The sequence below is a fragment of the Archocentrus centrarchus genome, chromosome 10 (genome assembly GCF_007364275.1).
Source record: "Archocentrus centrarchus isolate MPI-CPG fArcCen1 chromosome 10, fArcCen1, whole genome shotgun sequence".
Classification (NCBI taxonomy): Eukaryota; Metazoa; Chordata; class Actinopteri; order Cichliformes; family Cichlidae; genus Archocentrus; species Archocentrus centrarchus.
The window spans coordinates 9,211,447-9,235,535 of record NC_044355.1 but is presented as its reverse complement, the minus strand read 5'-3'; the positions used below and the strand labels follow the sequence as shown (position 1 = coordinate 9,235,535).

General features: G+C 40.0%; 1 protein-coding gene across 1 annotated transcript in view; it reads right to left on the bottom strand.

Annotated features, from left to right (window-relative positions):
* Positions 1-1,159: 1,159 nt before the first annotated feature.
* The window catches only part of LOC115787151 (ecto-NOX disulfide-thiol exchanger 2), a 48,828-nt gene continuing 25,898 nt past the window's right edge, over positions 1,160-24,089 (bottom strand). Inside the window, exons 7-13 of the mRNA XM_030739729.1 lie at positions 23,588-23,702; positions 18,961-19,148; positions 16,759-16,899; positions 10,219-10,275; positions 9,278-9,383; positions 6,342-6,427; positions 1,160-1,986 (exon numbers count right to left, since the gene is read on the bottom strand). Of these exons, the coding sequence (XP_030595589.1) occupies positions 1,855-1,986; positions 6,342-6,427; positions 9,278-9,383; positions 10,219-10,275; positions 16,759-16,899; positions 18,961-19,148; positions 23,588-23,702 (825 nt within the window). The 3' untranslated portion in view covers positions 1,160-1,854. The remainder of the gene's footprint in view (positions 1,987-6,341; positions 6,428-9,277; positions 9,384-10,218; positions 10,276-16,758; positions 16,900-18,960; positions 19,149-23,587; positions 23,703-24,089) is intronic.

The window sequence follows — 24,089 nt, the reverse complement described above, 5'->3', positions numbered from 1 at the left end:
TGGATTTCTGAGCTCTTATACTTTCATAAGTACATGCAATTTTCAGGACTGAAAGATGCTCTGTTAAAATCTGCACCCAATACCCACTTCAAGTGTCACAATCTGAAGGCAAAATCATGTGTTTGGTCATGAGATGCACCAATTTAATGGCCATGATGTAAAGTATTAGAAATGAGCACTGCTACCCTGGATTTTTTTTTTCTTCCCATTTTCTAATAATTCATTGGAGAATATCACAGAAAGTGCTTTGCGGGGGGGCACATCATCAAAAATGCAGCTTCCTTTGATACTCATCTTCTAGACATGATTCCTTCTGTCTCTAAATTATTTTCTAATAGTCATATTGCTTAAAAGGAGAAACATGTTTGACATAATAATTTGGGTATATGACACTCAATCAGTAGGTGCTGAAGAGGTTTTTCAAAATCCTTCCACTTTTTCAGATTTCACAGTCTATAATGACCCTTCCCTATGTATACGACACCCTACTATTAGCAACCTGGCCGTCTCCTGAAAGTTTTAAGACCAGCGGGGAAAAGAAAGATCACCTTTACCAGTGAAACACCAGAATGGTAAGGGTGGTCTTTCAAAACCAATATGAAGAAAGTCTTGAATATATGGCAAAAAGGGTAAAAATTCAGCACAGCTCTTCTTCATAGTGTTGCAATGTGACCTAAATTTGCATCCTTTCGGTCTGATATTTTCAGTGGTGTCAAAAATGATCAGCACTCCATTAGAACCAGAAGCCTTATTAATTATCTTTGGCATTTCTGAGGCTTCAGGAAGTGTCACCACAGCAGTTCCTTGCTCCAAAATATGGCTCGTGATCCAACCAGTAGATTGCACATGGAAAGATTAAGATATACGCTCACACTTTAATATGATTTGGAAACTCTGTAGAAGTTCCTAATCTAACCTGAGCTGATGCAGTCTTGAGATCTGTGAGTAAAGAGTGAGAAGCAGGTAGGGGACAGGAAATCAGAAAGATTTAGGAAAAAGCTCCAAAAAAAATACTCAAAAATATGTATAAGATACTTCCTGTGGAAAGACAGCCTCAGAATTGGGGTTAAAGCACAATGAGTATTTTCTTTTCTCCTGAGGAACCACAATCTAATCAAACCTTCACTGACATATATAAAAATAAACTGACACATTTATATATACTCAAACATCTTTTTTATAATCAAAAATATCATCCAAGCATTTACAGTGTATTACAACAAATGATTCTATGCAACTGTTAACCGCCTTTACAGAAAATGAAGAAATATATCTATTTTTGGATCTATGTTACAAACCAGGAACAGCAAAAAAGAGAGAGGGAGGCCGAAGGGTTCGGAGGACTGAAGTGTTCAGGCGTACCCTGATTACCTCCCTGTTTAGCCCTGTAGACCCGGCCCACACTGACACCACACAGAGCCGACTGTAGGCTTCGAAATCACAATGCCCTGCCCCTGTGGGCAAAAAACTACAGAATAATCCAGTGACTGTAGGAATTGGTGCTGTTCTGTGACTCCCGCGGAGTCATCGCGTCTAAAAATATTTAGTCGACACTGAGAAACTGAGTTCAAGCTCATGAAGACTTCATCACCAGGGCTTGGTGTCAACACTACTGTAACCATAGAAATGCAGCATTTTCACGTCTCTGCCGCCCACACAGAGTTCTTGAAATGCTCATAACTTTCTTCTCTGATCTGTGCTCAGTCTTCTGCGTCCTCGTACAGTCAGGCGCAGCCCACAGTCTTTGATAGTTGTGGACATTATACGGTTTCTTTCACATGTCTACAGTGTCTCAGTGTTGCCTTGTCCACCTGTTGTCTCCTCCAAATCCCAGGAGTGCCACTGGCAGAGTCTCTACGTGCTCTTGATGCCCTGAAAGCCGCAGAAATTCCAGCGTTTCTCCAGACTGGCTCCGACACCAGTTAGCTCCTGTCTGAAGGTGCAGGGCAGCCGAGACAGAAGAGACTCCACCTCAGTGGGGTTGATCTGCAGACACAGGTACAGATGCTAAATCCACATTGTTTTAAACAGATTTGTTTGCACACATGCACAACACAATCACATTAATTAGGGGAAAAAGGTATTCTTGAAATAGATCATGCACTATAGTAGCAAAACTTCTGATTATGGGTCATGTCCATCTACTGTCCCACTATCTCACTGGCGTCCATATTGGCTCGCCTATAATTTTGTTTTCATTTTCCTTACATGAGACACATTATCCACAGATAAAATACAAAGTTCCACAGTTAAGAAGCCAGATGTTGCAGATATGTCCATAATTAAGCAGAGGCACTATTAATTATAACACGTCTAGTTGGACAGCTTATCACCACATGTAAAACCCCAAGGCGTAACCTTGATTTATTTTTTCATGTAAAACTGTCGAATATCGCTCATGCCACTGAAGTAAGTGGTGCAAGAGTGCTTTAATCAACTGGGACACACGGCTAAGATCGGTTCTTTTCTCTTGTTAGCAGACCTCAAGAAGGTCATTCAGGCTTTTATCTCCTCCAGACTTAATTATAGTGATGTGCTCTTTTTTTTTTCTCCAGGTTTTACAGAAAAAAAAAACATTAAGAAACTACAGCTAGTCAAGAGCCCTGCTGCTGGAGATAATCTATCACATTAGCCAAGTCCTTACTGTCCTTCGCTGACTTCTTATTAGCTGAGTTTAAGATTTTTGTTGGCCTTTAAAACTTTACAAGAGTGGGAAACTGCTTATATAGTTTATATGGCAAACAAACCAAGAACGTAATGTAACCATTAAAAAGTTATTTTTTAATCCCCTTAACTTCTCACTACTAAACTAACAATCTGTTTGAAATGGTTTAGTACTTTTAAATTATAATCTTGCCACCTTGCTACCGTATTTACAGATGTGTATCAAGTTGCTAGCTGGCAAGGTGATGGGCCACCACATGTTGCCAGAAAAACTTTAATCAATCCTGGTATAGATTCTGCAAGTCTCTCAAAATGTACTCAATGGGTTGAACACCATTTTTTTCTAAAGATACTGCCTCTTTTTGCATTTTAATTATAACATGGGAGATGTCAACCACAAAATCTCCCATAGGTATTCAGCTGGGTTGAGACCTGTTGGTTGCAAATCGTAGCATGTGATTCACATCACTTTCATAGTCAAACTATTCAGTGACTCACAGTATCCTGTGGATGGAGACATTGTCATCCTAGAAAAGTTCTAACTAATCAGTAATGGAGAAGTTTCATCATAAGACAAAAGAAAGGATAAATCATTCAGAACAGCTATTTTTGTCCGTTACGATGGGCAGTGTGTCCAATTAGGTGTGTTAGAATCATTAAATCTTGTCTTTTTGTGACTGTGGGACAGACTACTTGTCTACTACTGTGTTTCTCAACTTGTGTGCTACCTTTGGAAAGGATTCACAGCAGCACTCAGCTTAGCGGTATAGGAAACCGAACAGCTGGCAAAGAGCTGTGTTCCTATTGGTTAATCTCACAGAAGGCTGCTGAGGGAGTCTCCAACGTGCTATTCTTTCCATGCAGGAGAGCTGCGAGAGGTCACAGATGCAGTGTCGGTTCTCATTACAACATATGAGATAAAATTATGAATTTTCATGCATGTTGCCCATTTTTGTTCTAGACAAATGCCCTGTGTCATCTGAATCTGGCAATTATCGAGGTGATATTGTGTAGCCTGAATACAGCCGAAGGGGACAGGTTAACCCCAAACCATGCTTTAACGTAGTATTCAAGAATTCAGGTTTGTCGCATGTCTGCTATCGGTTTTCTTTAAGCTAACTTTCAGTCATATTTGCTCAATGATGAACGTTAAACCCACCACAGATGACAACTATATTAAGCTCATAATTACAACGTTCTGTCATGATGCTGAGACCTGCATCTCAAACAGTGACACCCATTAGTGAGAAAGTGCACTCATGCTTTTCAATTAAGTTTATTTTCAGTGACACCTTCTTTTTGAGGAAGGAAAACACTTTGAGAGAAAAATGCTTATCACCAGCCCTTATTAGGTCACCCAGCGAGTTGCTCATATCATTTACGCTTTATGCTCTTACACACTCCACACCTCCTCTACACTTACACTTACAAAACATTCAGTCACATGGGTGGGCTGAGGATCAGTCAGTCAACCTAAATCCTGAGGTGATGCTGCCAAGATTCACTGTACAAGCTGCTGTAAACATCCCACAGTGGCTTGAATTAATAAGTAATAATTTTTCAAGGCCTGCACTGGTGTCAGGATGCATTAAGGTCTATCATGGAGATAGGACTAGAGTGTCATTACACACAATAGAGCTGTGTGTGATTGTGTGTGTGGAGCGACCAGATAAGGACAGATGATTGGGCTTGTTGTTGGGGAGTCCAGCCAGTGATATTGACAAAACTCTGTGGGCTGCTTAATGTGTGTAGTGAAGAGTCTGCGTGGGAACAACAGATGTACCGGCAAACTCAGACGCACACAGACAGACAAGCGTGGGCGTACGCTCACATTAAAACACACTCAAGACAAAAAAAATCCCCAAAAGGCATCAGAGAAGACCGTCACACTCTTTGCATGTGTGAGAATGAGTCAGGGTGGTGATGAGCATATTCAAAGAGTTGCTACAGAGAACAGTCATTTCTTGGGGCAGCATTGTGGATTTGGTTGAGACATCCGCATTTTTGCCAATTAATTCTCCTAAATCTTAAGTGGCCTGAAATCCGTGGGGTTCATCCTCTGTGTTTAATGTTTGCTCAGTGCCTGGGACTGTAAACGGATGGGCTGCCATTTTTCCCTGAAGGTCTTCTCGTTGGGGCGGAGAGGAGAAGTGGCCATTAATCTTAGTGTTGCTTTTTGGAGGTGACACTGAAAGTTGGCATCTTGAAAGCCTCATATAAGTGGCAGTGAAGAGCAATAATGCGTCTAAAATGCCTCGTCGGAAAGATGGGGATGAAATAGCCTCACCAGACGGAGTGGAAGCTGAGGATGTCTGAGGATAGAGGGTGGTATCTGCCTTCAAGTGACAGAATGAAGGATCTACTTTTAATATGTTCCAGCATCAAGAAAAGTCACAAAAAAGCAAGATATGGCTAAACGTGTATGAAATCTATGCACAGAAAAGTCAGAAAAACTGGCTCAAAGTTTCACTTTCTTGAAAACTATACATATACATATATATAATCAAAGTTTCACACTGTACATTGCACTGGAGGGACCTCAGAATCCGATTTTCATTCCTGTCATGTTTACATGAGAAGAATGGCAATAACGTTTTTTGAATCTTTGAATCTTCAGGCTGCTGGTGGCGGTGGTGTGATGATGTCAGAGATATGTTGGCGCTCTTGGTACCAAATGAACATCATTTAAACACCACAGCCTATTACTGCTGAGCATGTCCAGTCATCTTCTGATGGCTGCTTCCAGCAGGTCAATGCACCATGTCACAAAGTTCAACTGAACCAAGCTCAATGAACTCATTGGCATATTTTCCTCCACAGTCCCCAGTCTGACATTCTTGACTCTGATTGGTTATGCCTTTTTCTCAGTGAAAGTAGAGTCTCTCTCCTACAGGAGACCTTATCAACAGTCCCACAACCAGCTTGACTGTTTCATGATATAAAACATAAAAGCTGAAACAAATAAATACCCAGTTGTATGCATTAAAACAGAAAAAAAAATACAATGTGTAAGTGAATGTGTAGAGGTGCAGGAGTGAACATTTTGTTAGTGCTGGAAAACACCATCAAATAGTTAATGGCAAAGAGAAGCCATCTAATATAGGAAGTGGCTGGAATTACTCACAGGTGTTTTATAACGTATAAATACCAAAAACTTTTTAGTATACAACATAAAAAGAGATGGAAATTTGAAAGCGTTAGAAAAACATATTTTTCATATAATGTAGTAGTATTATTGGTGGTGGTAATATATATAATGGTAGTAATACTGAATAAATTCTTAAAATTCGCAACTGTGCTTTTATAACTTAAGTTTACAATCCTAGGTGAACCTGAAAAATCTTCATGAATATAAATATAACAACTTCTCACTTCATTCCAGTTCATGTAAACAAAACAAACCAAAAAAACTGTTGCTAAATGGAGCTAAAACACAGCTTTGTGTACGTCTATTTGGACAGACATGTGTTATCATTCCTCTCACACATCTCTATACAAATACTGTATTTGTCAAAGGGCTCTAAAAGCATTAAGGAGTACAGCTTGTGTCAATGGCACAGCAGGACCTTGGAATACAAGCCCCATACATCAGTCCTGTAAGGGAACAGGACACTCCGCCTGTACAGGTGCATGCAATCTACAGCAGACGTTTTGATACATGTGAGTCTGCCTGGTACCTTAGTGTCCAAACGCTGCAGGTAGGAACAGATGTACTCGATGCTGGCTCCAAACGGATGGACGTGCAGGAACGTTGAAATGATCCCTGAAGTAGAACAAACAAATTGTGGGAAGATGTTAACACAAAGCCATGTCACAAACCTCCAGGCACCCTTAAAACATCGATGAACTACACAAGTATGTTCACAACACCAGTTTATCTGACTCCTTCTCCTGTCCTCTGGCTGAGCTTCGAGTGGCATCTCCCAGAGTCCCACTACTGTTAAGAGCCTCTTGTACATTGTGGCTCCAGATTAGAGGGAGTGTTTAATGGTGGCTTTGATGCCGTTGTCTCTCATCAAAGCCCAACTCTCCTCTAGCTCAAACCATCTGCTATCAGCTCACAGACACGGCCAGGAGGGAGAGGTAATCCTCCACCTCTGTTTACAAATCACCTATGCAGCACTAAGGTACCGCCATTAAAAAAAAAACAAAACAAAAAACAATATCAACACCAACAAAAAATACAGTTAATGCAACAAAGATTTCTGCTGGGTCAAACACTAGAGCAAAAATATCACAAACACTTAAGGCTTTTAAGAGGAAAACGGTATTCCAAAGACTTCATTTTTGTCACCTGCAGGAGGTCAATCGATACTTGAACACAAACAGTGTGCTCGTCTGGAGCTGCTCCACTGACAATGATTAAAAGACTGACTGAGAATCTAATGGTCCATTCAGATAGCACACCAAGTAAAATTTCATGATGATTTATTTGCAACAATTCGCCCACTACAATTGTTTAGCTGTCCATGTTTATTCACCTTAAAAACAGCCAAGAGACATGTTCTCCAACTGACAGCAGACGTTCGCTGGAGCAACATGCACCCACTCTGTGTCTGTGTGTACAGATTACCAGTATCTACCAGCTAGTGTCAGAGCTCATGATCATTACATTGATGACACACTAAAAGATGACAAATGATGATTTTCATTTCCAGAAATGAACAGACACTGCTGCCATTCCTCTTATTTTACACCACATTTCTTTCTAAGAATTATACAAGTCTGAAAGCTGACACAACCATCAAATACTGGCAGAAACACACCAATGACCCTGAGCTGGTGCTGATAAACTACATCTGAAACAGTACAAATTTCCATAATATACTTCATAAGGCAATTCCTAAAGTAGATGATTGCACTATGGAGGGAACCTTTAAAGCTTCAGTCACACTAAGGAAACTGGTTAGAGACTGTGGCACAATCACTCATTCACAGCTGCTATCTTCAGAGCCACTTTGGTTTGTCAAGACGGTGATAAAACGGCAATAAGACCGAGTCAGTCTGCAAACATTCTCCGGCTGAATAGGATCAAGTTGGCAATCACATGCAATCCGTTTGTAATAACACAGCAAAAAAAAAAGGCAAATATGTTGCCATCTACACACACAACAAACAGAAATTTACATTAACTACATCTGGAGTCCAGGTAGAAACTCATACATTTGAGACAGAAATTCCTCCACAAATAGCAACGTAGTTGCTGCAGGATGTTGACTGAAACTGCCCAATGACTCTGCAACCTTGCTTTTATAAAGAAACATAACCAGAATACAACCAGCTGGCAGCCAACTGATTCAATTCTCATACTGCAAAGAGACACGATGCAGATGAGATGCTCATCGGTGCAGACTGACTCAGACTGCTGGCAATCTTTGTTTGCATTTATTAAATTAATTGATCATTATTTGCAAGGTAAGGTGAGGAGTGCAGCCATCCGGGAGGGGCTCAGAGTAGAGCCGCTGCTCCTCTACATCGGAAGAAGCCAGTTGAGGTGGCTTGGGCATCTGATTAGGATGCCTCCTGGCCGCCTCTTAGGTGAGGTGTTCCAGGCATGTCCCACCGGGAGGAGGCCCCATGGTAGACCCAGGACACGCTGGGGAGTTTATATCTCTCGGCTGGCCTGGGAAAGCCTTGGGATCCCTCCGGATGAGCTGGAGGAGGTGGCTGGGGAGAGGGAAGCCTGGGCTTCTCTGCTTAGGCTCCTGCCTCCGCGACCCGGCCCCGGATAAGCGGAAGAGAATAGATGGATGGATGGATGGATATTTGCAAACCTGTATAAATCTGTTTGTTGGTCACAGTATTTGCAATTTTTTGCCAAAAAGCAAAAAAAAAAAAAAGAAAAAAAGCAATGCGACCACCAATTTTTACTAATCGTAAGGAGGTTGGTGTCCTATTTTTACTCTCATGTGCCTGAGCCATAAATATGGTGGTTGGTGCAGCATCCAGATATCTTCTGTCTGCAGCAGACTATGATTTAGTAAGACCCACCTCATCCAGCACTTGTCAGGCTTGGCATGTCTGAATCTTTATCCAAATCCTCCAGTTTCCTGACTTTAAAAAACTCTGACACTTTTTGTGCACAAGTTCAGCACCATGAATGCTGAGGGCAGCTTGACTAAAGTGTGCATTATTATCCCTGCGTATATGAAACAGGTTTAGAAACTTTTTTGCATTTAAATATTTGCAATTCAATCACCACAAAATGTAACTGAAACAACTAAACTTTCAGAGGATATTCAGGGTTCCCTTTGCCGGCTGCTAATCCAAAATAGAACACTGAAACACTCCTGTATCCTTAGATATTAAGATGAATATACGCTTTAGTGATCCCTGGAGAAAATTTATTTCATTTAACCCAGCCTAGGTATTAGGAACACTTAACATGCGGCACCTGGGGATCAAACCTAGCTGTAAACTTGTGCCTTGATCAAGGGTGCAGTGACAGGGCAATTAACCTAGCATGTTTTGATGAGAAACCAGTGCTCCCAGAGGAAGCACGGGATAACATGCAAACACCACACAGAAGAGCCTTGCCACACCATGGAGCAAGTTCATAGGTTGAGAAATGTCTAAGTGAGACTAATGGAAAAGAGCCAGAGCGTCAGCTTACCAACAAGCAGAGCTTCCCTCTCGGAGTGGACAGGGCTCAGTGGATTCCTCTCTGTGGGACCTTCTTTCTCCTGACTGCAGGACACCACCGTTGATGCTGTGGCTTCCTAAACGTGTACAAACACACACGCAGTTACCATAAATCAGTCTGCAGCCAGCGACTGGCACTGCTTGACTGAGTTGGCTGGCGTAATGTAAACAAATTCAAATTTAGGCTGATGCATGGGACACAATAAAAAGAATCATACACAAATAAGTGCAATGAGTGCACCAGAAAGTTTCACCACCACCATGTCAATCCAGAGAGACAATGAGAACGGGGATAATGAATGAGGAAGGTGATAATGAGGCCAGAGAGGACATTCAGCCAGCAGCTATATTTCTAATAGAGGGAAGCATGCCTCACACATAACACAATGACAGAAGAGAGGAGACGAGTTTAGAAAGAACAAATAGAGGGAGAGGGGAACAGACTTGGAAGGCGAATGATCAAGCTGCTTGTTTCAGATCTCTGACAGGTGGCAGAAAAAAGGCAGCATAACAGAAGAGTTTTTGTCTGTTTGTTGTTCTACATAGTACGGTGTGTACCATTTCCACTTCTAGTGTGGGATGCCTGGTGGCCCCTTTTTTGTTTTTAATCCATCCATAACACCCTGTAAGTGTGTCTCTGTGTGTGGGTGTAGACATATGCACATGTGCAAGCCGTTCTGACTTTATGACTCCTTTATTTCTTAGCCCAGTTGTGTCTGGGTGATTTATTAAATGACAAATGCAGTTGCAGTGAACTGGTTTGGCCTGTAATGATCTGTCATGTCTCTGGAAGAGGAGAGGAGAGAGGGGAAAGTCAGGAGGAGGAGAAGAAGAAGAAGAAGAAATGGAGAATGAGGACAGAAAAACAATATGTGGAGGACCGAGGAGGGTTGAGCGTTTTTCTCCACTTACGCTGCTTTGATTAGCGCTCTCCTCGCTTCCTCTGTCATCTTGCTTCGACATCTCCAGCTGTGGCACATTAGAAACACATGAGGAATAACACACTGAGAAACAAGCCAGGAACTAATGTATGCAGACAAGGGGGAGGGAGGTCCTAAAGTTGTTTATTTTTAGAATTATGTCCAGAAATGAGCTGATTGTGAAGAAACAAGGAAAACTGAGACAGTGAACTCCATATGGATGTAATTAACTCTTCTGAGTTAAAACTGGCACAAACAAGTCAACTATTAAATATGTAACAGTGTGCGTCCTGATTTCTCTGGAATACAAAACAGCTCTAATGATACGTTAGACCAACAACAAAGTCAGCTACAGCAGACCCGCTAAATGATTAGCTCTTAAAGCCAGTAATAAAAAAAAGCAGATGTAAGGATTTAATGCATTCCTTTATATATGCAATATTGATATTGCAGCGCATTGATGGTTTTTGTGATTCTTGGTTGAACAGCATAAGCAGTTTGAAGACTTCACCTTGATCTCTGGGAAACTGGACAGCCTCCTGGACTATGGATACATAACTTAATTTAAAGCAAATCATTAATTCCTTAAAGTGGCACAAAATTCAATTTAACAAATGAAGAACAGTACAAGTTCAGATATAAGTATGCTCAAAATGAGCTAGTCTTCCAAAGTGTTTGTAACTGTTCACAAAAGTTTATCAGAAGTGGGCGTAAAATCCAAACAGTGGGATAAATGATAAACTGACTGCACTTATAAGGTGCTTTTCTAGTCTTATTGACCACTCAAATTTATTTAAGAAAGACTGGCAGAAATCTTTACTTAGACAGTTGTTATAGTGCTTTATTCATTTTTATGTATTAAAAAAACTACTTAAATTTGAACCATTATGCTTTTCTTTATCTTGTCATATTTCTATAAAAGCTCAGGCTTCAGACTGTTCTAAATAGATGGTTTGATTTGTATGATTTCAATGATACTGGATATCTCTAATATGGCCATTTAAGGCCCATAGCTTTGACTGTGAGCACAGAAGCCCCATGTACCTGGTGCTCACACCACCTGTTTATAAGGGACACCCAAGCAGAATAAAGTTGACTTAAACAAAGAGGAAATGGAACTAAAACAGCTTGTTTCAAACAGAGAATATCTGAAGGGCTGCATCAAGGTCCAGTATATATATATATATATATATATATAAAATCAATACCAACTTCTATTATGGATTCCACATATAGGCCAATTGCTTTATCAGTTTCTTTACTGATTTGTAATCAATTTTCCATGTGGAACAAACTAGGCATAAAAATGTTTCAGGCATTCAATCATTTTACCGGCTGTGTTCCCAAACATAGTGGAAAAAAGTAGTGTTTAAAAAAAGGCTTGCATGTGACTCGGGTCTGCAAAACTCCAGTTTGATGTCACTGTCAGAAAACCCTGCCAAGCTTAGACACATACAGTTACAATGGATGGGACCATTTGGTACCAGTTCTCAACTGGAACTGGTTCTAGATTCCTATCCTTATCTGTGGCTCTAAGTTATGCTTTTTATTATAAAGGAATAATTGTGAGTGATGTTGCTGGTTTACATTTACCAAGCTGTAAGTTTCCAGTTAAAATACACTAATGAGTTGCATAATTGGAAGTAAGTGCTTTACTCATATTAGCGACTGAAAGTCTGAATGTTCTGCTTGAATCATTTTCAATGTGTTTCACCAGTGCTAACTTACAACACTAAGTCTGTGAAATCCCCCTTTATTCATAAACAACAACAACAAAAAAAAAGATCAATAACAAGAGTTGAAAACGCTTAGCGGCCGTAAAATACATAAGAAGAAAAATGATAAAGATGTTTGCTGTGATCGTAATAATAAGGTTAATGGCTTCAATGACCTACACTTGTGTCAGTGATGTGATATGTGGCGACAGCTCGGTGACAGTAGGGACAGTGACTGAACCAGTGAAGAAGAACTGATGGCACGAAGAGATGTCCTCAGCATGACAAATCATCCCACAATGTCTGGTAATCTTCAGCGAAACCCACACCCCAAAATTGATTTCTCTTTCTCTCTTTAATGAGACTGTCTTTCATGATTCATGTTTGCCCATATGCAAGAATTTAATTAGCATATTTCCCAGGGCTCACAGTTGTGGAGGGACACATTTCTAATCAAACCCATCACCCTTAACAAGCTATTGACAACTATGTCATTCCAGCTGATCTGAAGAAGAAGAGATCTGTTAACAAATGACTAATTCAGCTCCACGTTGCATGAAACCTGTTATCTCTCAGCTAACAGACAACACATGCAGCGGCTCCCCACATAGTTTGAGAGCCTTTCGTTTGTATTATCATCCAATTTAATAGGCGATTTAACCTGGGGCTCATTCTAATGACAGACATTTCTCTCATTATACCGAGACAGAAGGAACATTAACAAACATAAGCACTTGAGCACTCGCCGCATGGGACCACACCTGAAACATTAGTAAACATGACACAGCCAGCGGAGAAAAATGACCCATGAAAACAGAAATTGTTTCTAAGATTGAGGATTATGTGTTTATCAGTGGAAGAGTGTAGTAATACAGCTTGACATGAATCAATATTAAATGGAAAAATGTAAGAAGCACATTTAACTAATGTGTTTTTGGGACAGGCAGGGTTGCTCGATTGTAGCAAAAATACTTTTATTATGATCAATATTCAGAAGACCATTTACCATGATTACTCAGACTTTGGAAAAAAAGGGAAATTTACTAAAACATGCTTGAAAAAAAAAAGTACTTTTAAAAGTGGACTTTAACCAAATCATGGCACGATAGTTTTTTTTTTTTTTAAATCTTTGCAGTCTTGCACCACCTTACCTCTCTGAGCTTCTTCACCCTTGTCGGTCTCTCAGGTCAGCAGACCAGCTGCTCCTGGAAGTACCGAGATCCAGAAGGAAGCTCAGAGGGGACAGGGCTTTCTCTGTCGTTGCTCCTAAACTATGGAATAACTTGCCTTTGCATGTTACAGACGCCCCTCCACTGTCCACTTTTAAAGTTCGTCTTTTTCTTGTATGGTTTAATGTGTTGTAATGTTTGTGTCAGCTGTGGTTGTTTTAAAGTGCTTTTATAAATAAAGATGGTATGGTAATAGTCATTTTTATGTCAATCATCTTGTTTTACTCATCACTGGAAGCCAACACTGAATTGAATTGTAATTGAAATGAAAATTAGATTCATTGTTCAGCCCTACAGATACAGTGCTGTACAAAAATCTTGAGCACCACCTCATTTCTTTATATTTTGCTTCCAGGGAGCCAGGCTGTCTTGTAAATTTTTATTCCGGTCCTTGTTTTTGTTTGTTTGCTGAACAACTTAACACTGACCTATGAATCATTCAAGCACATGCACAAAAAAAGGGCACCCAAGTCATTTGACGAAAAAGTGTTGTGTCTAGACAGACAACTTAGCAAAAAACCTATTTTAAATTGTATATTTAGGCACTTTGTTACTAGCAGTCTGTCACAAAAACCACATTATTTGTTCCCATTTCCTTAGTCGAATCCATGAAAAAATGCCAAAGAAAACAGGAGTTTTGCACTAGCAAGGTGATTTAAATTATACAAACTCTGTTTTTACCTCATACACTGTATTACAATATATGTCTGCACATGAGGGGTGGCTCAAAAAGACTTTTGCACAGTACTGTAGATGAACAGAGCAGCAGAATTGGTCAGTTTCACATTTTGCAGGTAATATCTCCCAATCTGGTGACCACACTCTGATATCGCTGTGCTCTGTTAGTTACAGGCTCTTGGTGAGTTCTCACAAAAATGACTGCTTTGTGTGATGTCTGTGCGATGCATCAGAAAGAGGACAAAATGTTCAGGGGAGAGCACATGACTGGGAGGCTGGTGGTCGGTGTGACATCTCAGCTGCAGAAAAGTGAGGAAACCATTTGACTGCGGTCGACTGTGCTCAATGTGTTTCTAGTTTAAAAAAAGCGAATTAATTTTTTCATGCAGTTGCTGTGAGAAAACACAGTTCAGATGGTTAGTACAGCCCGCCTCACACAAGAGAAAAACTCTAGTAGACTGCATTATCTGGTGCAGACGAGGGCACAGCGAGATGGGATTTGCTGCTGGTGCTGCCTTACTGTTAAACAAACAGGTTACAACCTGCCAAACTATTTATTTTGGCAGTTATCTTCTTGCTGGCATGGATCTTCTGCAGAGTTTTTTTTTTTTTTTTTTAAAAACAACTCTGTTTACACCTGGATATGTTGTGTTGATAATGATAAGGTTTTAAAATACTCTGCATAGTATAGTGAGGCAGCATGGCCAGGCATCATTTTATGGCAATACTGTAAAGATAATGACTGACAGGCATGTGGACACTGATATAATGTACCTGACTAGAGAGGATGGTTTTTGGGTGCATGTGGAAAGATGGCCTCAAGGGAATTTTTTTTAAAAAACAAAACAAAACAACAGCAAAAACCAAAACAAAACACAAGGCTTGGGAAGACTGACTGATGTTTTTGGTGAACCAAAAACTTTTCCCCCCACTCAGAAAATACCTCAACACTCAGCCTGACTGGTATATAATAATAATCCTCCCCCCTCTTTTAGCTGACCGAGGAAGTGGCGGGTTAGGGGCATGCCTGCCTGATCTTTTGCATGGTCCAGCTTAAACATATATGAGATCTGAATTAAAGGGTATATGAAGAGGGCCATAAAAAGCAAAAACCTTACTTAATTAAAATCTGGCTGATGTTAACTGAAGGTCATCTTCTTGAGAATGTCCAGAGAGCATCTTTTACAGATTGGTCTCTGTAACTGTTCTGATCACTTAAAGTGTATGCAATGTGAATTCACAATGGACTCGAAACTTTCCACGGCTGAAGGCAGTGCTTCAGGTGAGAAAATGACTCAGACAAATCTCATTTTTCCCCACTGGGCTGTGCATCGTGAATTGGTTCCCCAGGGTAAGACTGTTAATGTGGACTTCTACTGAACTGTCCTGAGGCATTTGACAGTAAAAATTTCAGCCAAAACAACTGGAACTGCCACTGTGTGCTGGCTCAGAGCGCATTGTAAATGGAGGAGTTTGTTGTTTGTATAAACCTGGGCCATCAGATCGCCAGTGCAAGGAAAGTGCAGTGAAGTGCAAGGAAACATAAAAAGGACTTCCCATGAGAGATCTAAAAATAGTATCCATGTTGAAAGTGGTTCAGAGGTGGACAAGATGATGACCTTCAAAGTGGCACAGGCATTTTTGATCAAACCTCGTGCACTCCTGTATATATTTATGTTACTTGTGCAGGTCAATGTTTTCACAATATAAACATTTGTGAGGAAGGGCTAACCGAATATCAGGATGTGATCCAGGTCAAGCTGCGTTGTATATATTTTTTAACTTTTGATAAACCCAGCACAGCTGAAGGACAAACAGAAATGGTTCAAATTAATAAACAAAATAGCAGAGTCTACATTTTTGCAATTAGAGTTGCCAGTCATACTTCCTCTCTACAGTCAGCTGGTGCAACAGGCTGCAGGCCATTTGGAGGAAAAAATATTTGAAGATGAAGAGCACAATGACATTCAGTTTGTTACCTCTTACAAGTGTCGAAAAAAGTACCAAACCTCTTATAAGAGAAGGTGGAAGTGAGAAGTTCATTGTCTTTTTTGATTATTATATATATTATATTTTGATTTTCAGTCAATAGATGAAGGGATCAGAGCTGAAAACAGCTGGAACTGGAACTTACTGAAAACCAATAAGCAGCTAAAGACATAACGTGGCTATAATTTACTAGCTGTAAAGGATATCAGTTTTTTTTACTATGAAATAAAAGGAATCATTAAAGGTCATTTTTATTGAGCTACTTAAACCATGAAAGCTGCAGTATGTATTTTTTTGGAGTAAAATTACAAATTAAAGAGTTGATTATAGAGTGACTTAAAAAAGAATAAATGTTCCAGGGAGAAAAATGAGAAGGAAAACTCCAACAAGCTGAAATCTCCCTGTAGTCGGCTCGGCCCCTTTCTACAGTTTTGATAACATGAAGAACCATTATGCCCAAAAGCATACGTTTTTTTTCCTAACTGGCTTGTAATATTAAATACTTTCTACATGCAACTCTGAGTGCTGAAGTTCTCATTCATAGATTGACATTCATACGGTTCAGCATCCACTGAAAAGTTTATTTGTTTGGAGTTGAGCATACACGCTTTTCTTGATTATGAAGGTCCACCCAAAATGGCTATTTTGGGATATCGGATGAGTTAAACTAGTTCAAACTGATTTTCTCAACCCCAAACTACTTATTGCAACACTCATATTCCTCTCCCCCTTATTTATTTATGATGTACATCTTTAATTCATTTTGTGCACTGAAACTTCTTGAAGGCCTTGAACTAATTAATTTCCTATTAAAGTGCAGAATAATAAGTGCTCTAACAAACAAATAAACTCAACTCTCCAATGAAACACACCACGTAAACACTCACTTTGTTCTGAGCTGAGAGTCTCTGTCACACTTACCTGCAGCGCGTGTGCGTTTTGCAGGTTCTGGAGACCTTCCTTCAAGTTCTGAACTTGGTTCTTCAGCTGTTGTTTGTCCTCCAAACTCTTCTCCAGCTCAGCCTCCCGCTGTTTTAATTCTTCCCTCATTTTTAACAGTTGCTGTAAAAACAAAAAGCGAGAACATTAAGCCACTAATGCCACAGTGAGCTAACTAACCATGACAATGCTAACCTCATAATCAAACTGCTCCGAAAGCAGAGGAACAATACGCCATTTGTTCATTAATATTTAGCATCTAATCCTCATACTGGTAATTGGAACTTCAGCTTGATACAAAAAAGCAATTAGATATGGATGTGAATTATATGATTAATAAACATTTTATAGAAAGAAAAATCTTATTCTGCTCTCCTGTTTGTGTCCAAGAGGAATAATTTTCCAGATCTTTTAGTCAAAAATTATTGCACAATTGCATATAGGAGGAAAACTCTTAATAGGAAGAGCACTCATTTGGGTTTCATACTTGCTTTGGGTACCACGAGAACTAGTTCTGAGGAAGCTTTGAGGGCTAACTAGATTTATCTCCAATTTGTCTGAAGTTACATAATGAACACAGATAAAAAAGATTCACCTGCTGTGTTAATTTCAACAAAGGCGGTACACATGGGGGGGTCTTTATAGCGAGGAATTTTCAACTGCACTCCTAAACACTAAGTGCTTTTTGTCTCTTGCACTATAATTCACAGAAGAAAAAAACGGGTTTTCAGTATGTGCTGCTTTATATATATATTTTTTTTTTGTTAGTTTGAGGGACTCCGTAACACAACATGTGGATGGTGACAAAGAGGTATCCCATTTCAGTGGCTTCCAGTTCATTTAATCCATTCAACCAATCTTTTCATAAACACACCACAGGACATGTAAGTTGGAAAGGTAATTACTCTCTGTGAGCAGAAATGAGCAGCAGGGCTTTAATGGATTTTCATCTTCTAAACATGAATTGATCATAATTTTCATTACCTGAGATACCCAGAATTAGTCAATCTTTAGCATTATTAAGGCAAATGTAAGGATTTCTGACATCTCAGTGACTGCTCTTTTGAAATGTAAAAAGATTGATTACCCTGCAAGGTAAAGATGTGGTAGTTAAGATAATATCCCCGTGGTCCATGTAGTAGCTGAACTGGAGCTTTTGATCATATCACACGATCATCTCCTCTCTAAGCTGGAGGAGGTGGCTGGGGAGAAGGAGGTCTGGGTTTCTCTGCTTTAGGCTGCTGCCCCCGTGACCCAGATAAACGGAGCGGATGGATGGATGAACTTATACATATCCTTATTTGATTTTTCCCGCAGCTTTCTCCAGAAGACCTACTAAATGGACCTTGTGAAACTGTTTGCTGACTTGCTACTTTCAAAGTCAAAAATGAATTGTTAACTTTAGCTGAGGGTGAGGAATTAAAGAGAAATTGTGGGAAAAAAAATACCAATATTCATGAACTAGGTTCCAGAAAAGTAGCAAAAACTTTACATGATTTAGCCAATATCCCCTTAAACAATCGTCTTCTCATGTGTTTCTGGACAGCTTTCAGTGCACATCCTGTACAGTCAGCAGCACATACAAATACACAGATGTACTGTATACACAGTACTCACCCATTAATATTACATTTTATGTAGACTATCCAAGTGTGGTATGAAAATGCTATACAACATGTAGATGGGGGTCTTTTTAAAGTAGGAAATGTAAAAAGTTACTCAACAACTCTTAGAAGCAAACTCACTTTGAGATTAAAATCCTAACAGAGAAAATTTTCCAATGTATTTCTTTAATTAAATGGTTGGAGATGGTTTTAATAGCCTTGGGTTCGGTCCAAGAATATGGTGTTTGAATCACAGCACACAACTTTCGGGTTCCAAGTAAAACCCATTCTGACAGTGAACAAACTGAAATTATTTTTCAGCTGCTCTTCACAGATGCTCACAACTGCACCTCTCTACATGTTCCCAAATAGCACTTAGTTACATTTTAAAGTGCCGAGTTATAGATAAATGACAGTAAAGGTTTCACCTTGCATGGAAAAATTCAATTGCTTAACCCAAGCGACCTTGTTGGTACAAAGTACCCGGTGCAGACAGGAACAAATAGGAGACTGAACTCATTGTTGGACAGATGGCTGTTAGATAGTGTCTGTATGCTTCTATGTACACAATAAGCATTACCTTCTGCATGCCTTGCAGAGCCTGCTGCAGGAAGCTGAGCTGCTGTGAGTGAGTGCTGTCCTCCTCACTCCTAATTGGTTGGTTTTTGCCTTGTTCTTGTTTGAGCAGCTCCACCTCGTTCCTGTAGGCATCTAGCTGGCAGCGCAGAGAGTCGTTCTCCTCCTTTAATGCCTCTGCTTGGGAAACACCTACATAATAAACGCAGAGAAAATTAAATATTCTGGTTATCGAGGATCACGACCAGTTATTCCATTTATTCATCTGACACCCTTAAAAATACAAATCCAGATGAGTCTCAGTTTTACTATGCGACTTCTGATATGGATAAGTTTTTCCTCGATCTGGTTGTTTCCTGAAGATGATGATTGCATCACTCCTCATTCACACAGGCAACAGCAGGAGGTGACTATTAGAGCATTAATGACAAAAGAGTTAGGACAGAACATGACAGGAAAAGATTGTGTTTATCTATAAACCAGCTGACATTAAAGCTCCAGAAAACTTGGTTTCACATCCCATTATTTCTTCCAGTTTTATTTTATTCACAGCTGGAGGACTTCTTTGACTTGGATAGGCATGAAATTTACGTGCCATCTGTCGCTTGATCAACTTCAGCAGTGCACACATTCTATAATGAAGCATTCTGTATTTGCTGCAGCTTTGAGCTGCACCTCTGACTGGATTCAACTACCCAACAATAGCAGCTCAGGCACAAATGTAGCCATCAAAGCCAGAAATAATGGACAAAAGCTGTATCTCAGAAATGAAGGTGAAGAAAAGACTAAAGAATATCTTGTGATGGGTTCACATCAGATGTGAAATGCTGATGTTTTGACACACAAGTAATTGGTAGCCATCTAATTTAGTAATAACTATATTATGAATAAGTACTTAGTGTTCACAGGTCAGACGACACTGATCTTTGAACTCTGCCTGTAAACAACTGCAAAATTTCAGAACTGCAAACTTTATTATATTGAAAAAAAAAATCCAATGGCAGACCGCCTTTTTGGTACCGCTTCTGCTAGAGCAGGTTTTGCCAGGAAAACATTTTGCTGTCTATGCACACACACAGATTCACAAGATGAAAATCATGCCAGCTACACTATCACGGCTGGCAACAAGATGCGGTTATAACCTAGGTTTAAATTGGGCCCGTCTCAGCCCAGGCACATTTGCTCTTCACTGTCATCAGGGGACACCCAGCCTCACAGATCTATCTTTAACAATGCATGTATCTTCATAATTCTTTGTCTTAATAATTCAGCCAAAGACTAAAACACATCTTCACACAAACCATTGGGTTTAATACTAATGTGTGTATGAAGTATGGTTTCCCTTGTACTGTCAGTGTGTTTCTCCAAAAGCCACCTTACACATCCACCCTTTGTTCGGTCAGTCAGACAAAAGAGATACCAGGGACAGATGAATTCAGGGTAGTGAGAGAAACAGGTCAGAATAGTGACACAGAGACTTGTTTTAGTTTCCTTTTACAAAACTAAACTGCTGTGACATTCTGCTTCAACATATGTATGAACTTCAGCTAGCTGACAAGCTCAAGTTGCTCAAGTGTTGAGCATGATAGCGGGGTTTGCCAAGAACATTAGAGCAGCTCATATTTGCCCACTGTTCAGTTCAAAGTATGTCTATGTAAATAATTTTCCTCTTAATGTAATTATCAGAAAGAATGGCAATGACTATTAATTATTTCAAATTAGTATGCTACTCTCCCAGTGGTAGCTTAACAGCACCATCTCTATATATGATACAGACCGACATAAGTATGCACTTAAAGTAAATCAGACCCTGAAACATAATCTTTAAAGCTTCATTATTCAACTTCTTTATGTTCATTTTCATTTAAATGTGGGCCTTTGTATGCAGAAATATTTTTCTGCCTGTCACAGCTACTAAATACTCAAATGACCCTTAGACATAACTTTCATAACTCACCTGACACTGACTTGGTAACATAAAACCCTCAAATCATATCACATGATGAGTCAAATCCAGACAGGTGAACACAAGTTTACTATATGAAGTTATCTAACTGATCCAGTGAGAAAACGCAAATACATTTCTATTTTATGCTTCTGAAGGGACCATTAAAATATATTACAGGGAGCCCATTATGCTTTTCCTTATATTCTGTATTATTTTTTGTATACAATAGTGCATGCATACATTAAGAATAGTCAAAGTTTCAAATACTGAGGCCAAAATATGTGCAAATAATTCCTGTAAGCAAAATGCTCAGGCTTCAGGCAGCTCTAAATGTTTACTTTAAGACATATTTTCTCCTCTTGGCTCTGTAAAATGTCAATGAGAGTGGATAAACTGTTATGGTCACATCAGGCGCACAGCACTAGCTGTGAAAGACACCCCCGGCAACTTCAGTTTAAATGCAGTTACTAGGGGCAGCCGATCAGAAAAAAAGTTAGCTTAAAGGGAGAACAAAGGGAGCTAAAACAGCTTGTTTTAGACCAAGGATTGTCTGAACCAAGCTGAGGCGCTTGCACCATTGCACAGTATAAGAAATATAGATTCTCTTAAACTGTGAATTGCACAAACCTCATATTTTAGAGTCCACAAATAAAAATAAATAGTTGGAAAGGAAGTGGACTGTTTCCTCAAGAGAAAAATGTTACTGGTTCAAACTTCCTATTCAGCTGTGGCCTTTCTGTGTGGAGTTTGAATGTTCTCCCCATTTCTCTGTGTTTTCTCCAGTAAATCCAGTTTTCTCTAATAGTCCAAAGACATATATCTTAGGCTAACTGGTGATTCTAAATTGTTGATCTGTCCAGGATGAACTCCTATGTCAGCTGAAAAAGACTCCTGCCACCCTTGAACCTAAGCAGAATAGGTAGTTAAGACAAGGTACAGATGGAAATGAGCATTGTAGGTCCCTTTGGGAAGCAGATTGTGTAACCAAGTTTAAAGTATTTTTAGCTAATTTGAAACCATTCTATCTAACACATTAGGATCCAAAGTCCCACAGTACAACCTTATCAAGTTGGATAAGCATTGTCATTTCTATATTCACTCCATGTTCAGGGATCAAACACCTACAGTATATTAACATAATGAAAACTGTAATAATCCCAGAGTGTTCCAGCCAGTAGCTCTCAACTGGACATTTGACCTGACCTATTGAGCAAAAGAGAGTAGACTGGAAGCAGGTATTATTACATGAGACCTGCTCAGCTCCAGAGATGTCCACTATTATCAGTTCTGCTCTCCTCCTGCAAGCCTTGAGCAGAAGCTCTTTGGGAAAGTGCAATACACTGACTGAACTGGGAAGATAAGCCCCATCCTGTGCGAGTGTGTGTGTGTGTGTGCATGAAAGCATGTCTTGTTAGGTTTTGTGTGGGTGTTCATGAGTGCTGCCTGCAGTCTATCATGGAGGACCATTGGCAGTGTTAATGAACTCTTGCTGGGCAAGTGTGTGTGTGTGTCCACGCTGAGTTTGTGTGTGCACTTTCCTCCCGGCAAAATGAAGGTTTGAGGTGAGAAGTGTATTGATCTGAGAGCCTCATCAACTTGGTGTGAGGGGATGTCAACTGCTTGGCTAGATTCTGTTACGCAACAGGCAAAGCTATCGACCTGCAGATATCCGCAAGTGTGCACGTAGGCATACACCTTCGGGTGTACAGTCATGCACACAAGCAGCTCTTTTGCCTTCTATTCTGTACATGAGTCAGATGCAGAGCATCGATTCACTTTTTAAGAGGCTGCAGTCATAACACAGGTGTTTTTAGCAGGGCTGGTTGACGTGTAAACATGCCCCTTTGCTTAAAGGTTAGCGAGTAAAGGGGGTGTAACACTCAGCCTGTTAACACAAATACCAAGAAGTGTCACATTAACACCTGCCACCTCAGCCAATCCTGCAGCATTGAGCAAAATGACAGGTCTTTGACGGCAATGCTAATTAATGATAGCTAAACAGCAAGGTTGCTAAAGAGAAGGGGCTGAAGTGACAAGTGCATTTGAATACATTTGCATGCTAATTAGAGATGCTGTCATATTAGCAAAAGGCAGAGATCAGACTGATTAAAAGGCAAGAAGAAACCGCACATTAAGACGTGAAAAGAGGCACAGAACATAGGGTGAAGAGACGTCATACGTGGTTCTTGCATGTTGCACCAATGACTACTATAGGATTATTGGGTTATTGTTATGGGGTTTGAGGGATTAGCAGCATCATTAACTTCTGTTGCTTCAGCAAACACAAAAAGCCTCCTTTGAGGGAGAAACAGAAGATTACAGCACTTCAGTGATAACCCAATCTGAAATTAGATGGCAGCTGGCAGATGGGGACAGATTGGCACATGTACATGTTCCTATGTGTACATTACCTGAGGTTGACTGAGGTGAATGACATTCAGCACTTATGTTCAACATTAACTCATGGTAGTGTGCACATTGTCAGCATCTTCATATACCCTGAATGTGTTTTTTATTCACGCGGAGATGTCAGATGCTTGGGGGATGATTACTGTCATTTCATTCAAACAGAGCCGTCTCCCTCAGTTATTTAACAGTCTCTGTGCTGATCCTCTGGAAATCGTGATCAGTGTACTTCCTGTCAAAATGACAGAAGTGTTGAACTGTGGATGCATATGCATACCTGAGTCCTCAGAGTCCTTGCTGTCAGGGGCGTCTTCCATATCATCGTCAGACATCTCCATCTCCTCCTCTCGTCTGATGCCCATCAGCTGCTCGTTGTGCATGTTTCTAATCTCCTGCAAAACACAGTGAAAAGAGGGATAGGTCAAAACCAGAAAGACTCTAGGGTAATGCACATTTTAGCAGGTGCTGATCAGAAAACTCTTTCATACTTGATGCAAAAGGAAAAACTGAGCTGTAAGGAAAACTTTTAACACATCGGTACAGAACAAAGGAGTATAGCTGCACAGAGATGAAAAGGATGATATCAGAGCTAGGGCTCAGTTCCTTCTATGGCTCAGAGATAGGGTATATAGTAGCACATATACAATGAGACCTCACAGTTTTGTACTTGGAAAAGAACTTGGGAAAAAACTGCACATTAAAGCTGCCATAGAAATGCAACTCTACCATCTGTCAATGAAATCAAAGCGCCTCAATTTCACTACAAACTGATTCACAAC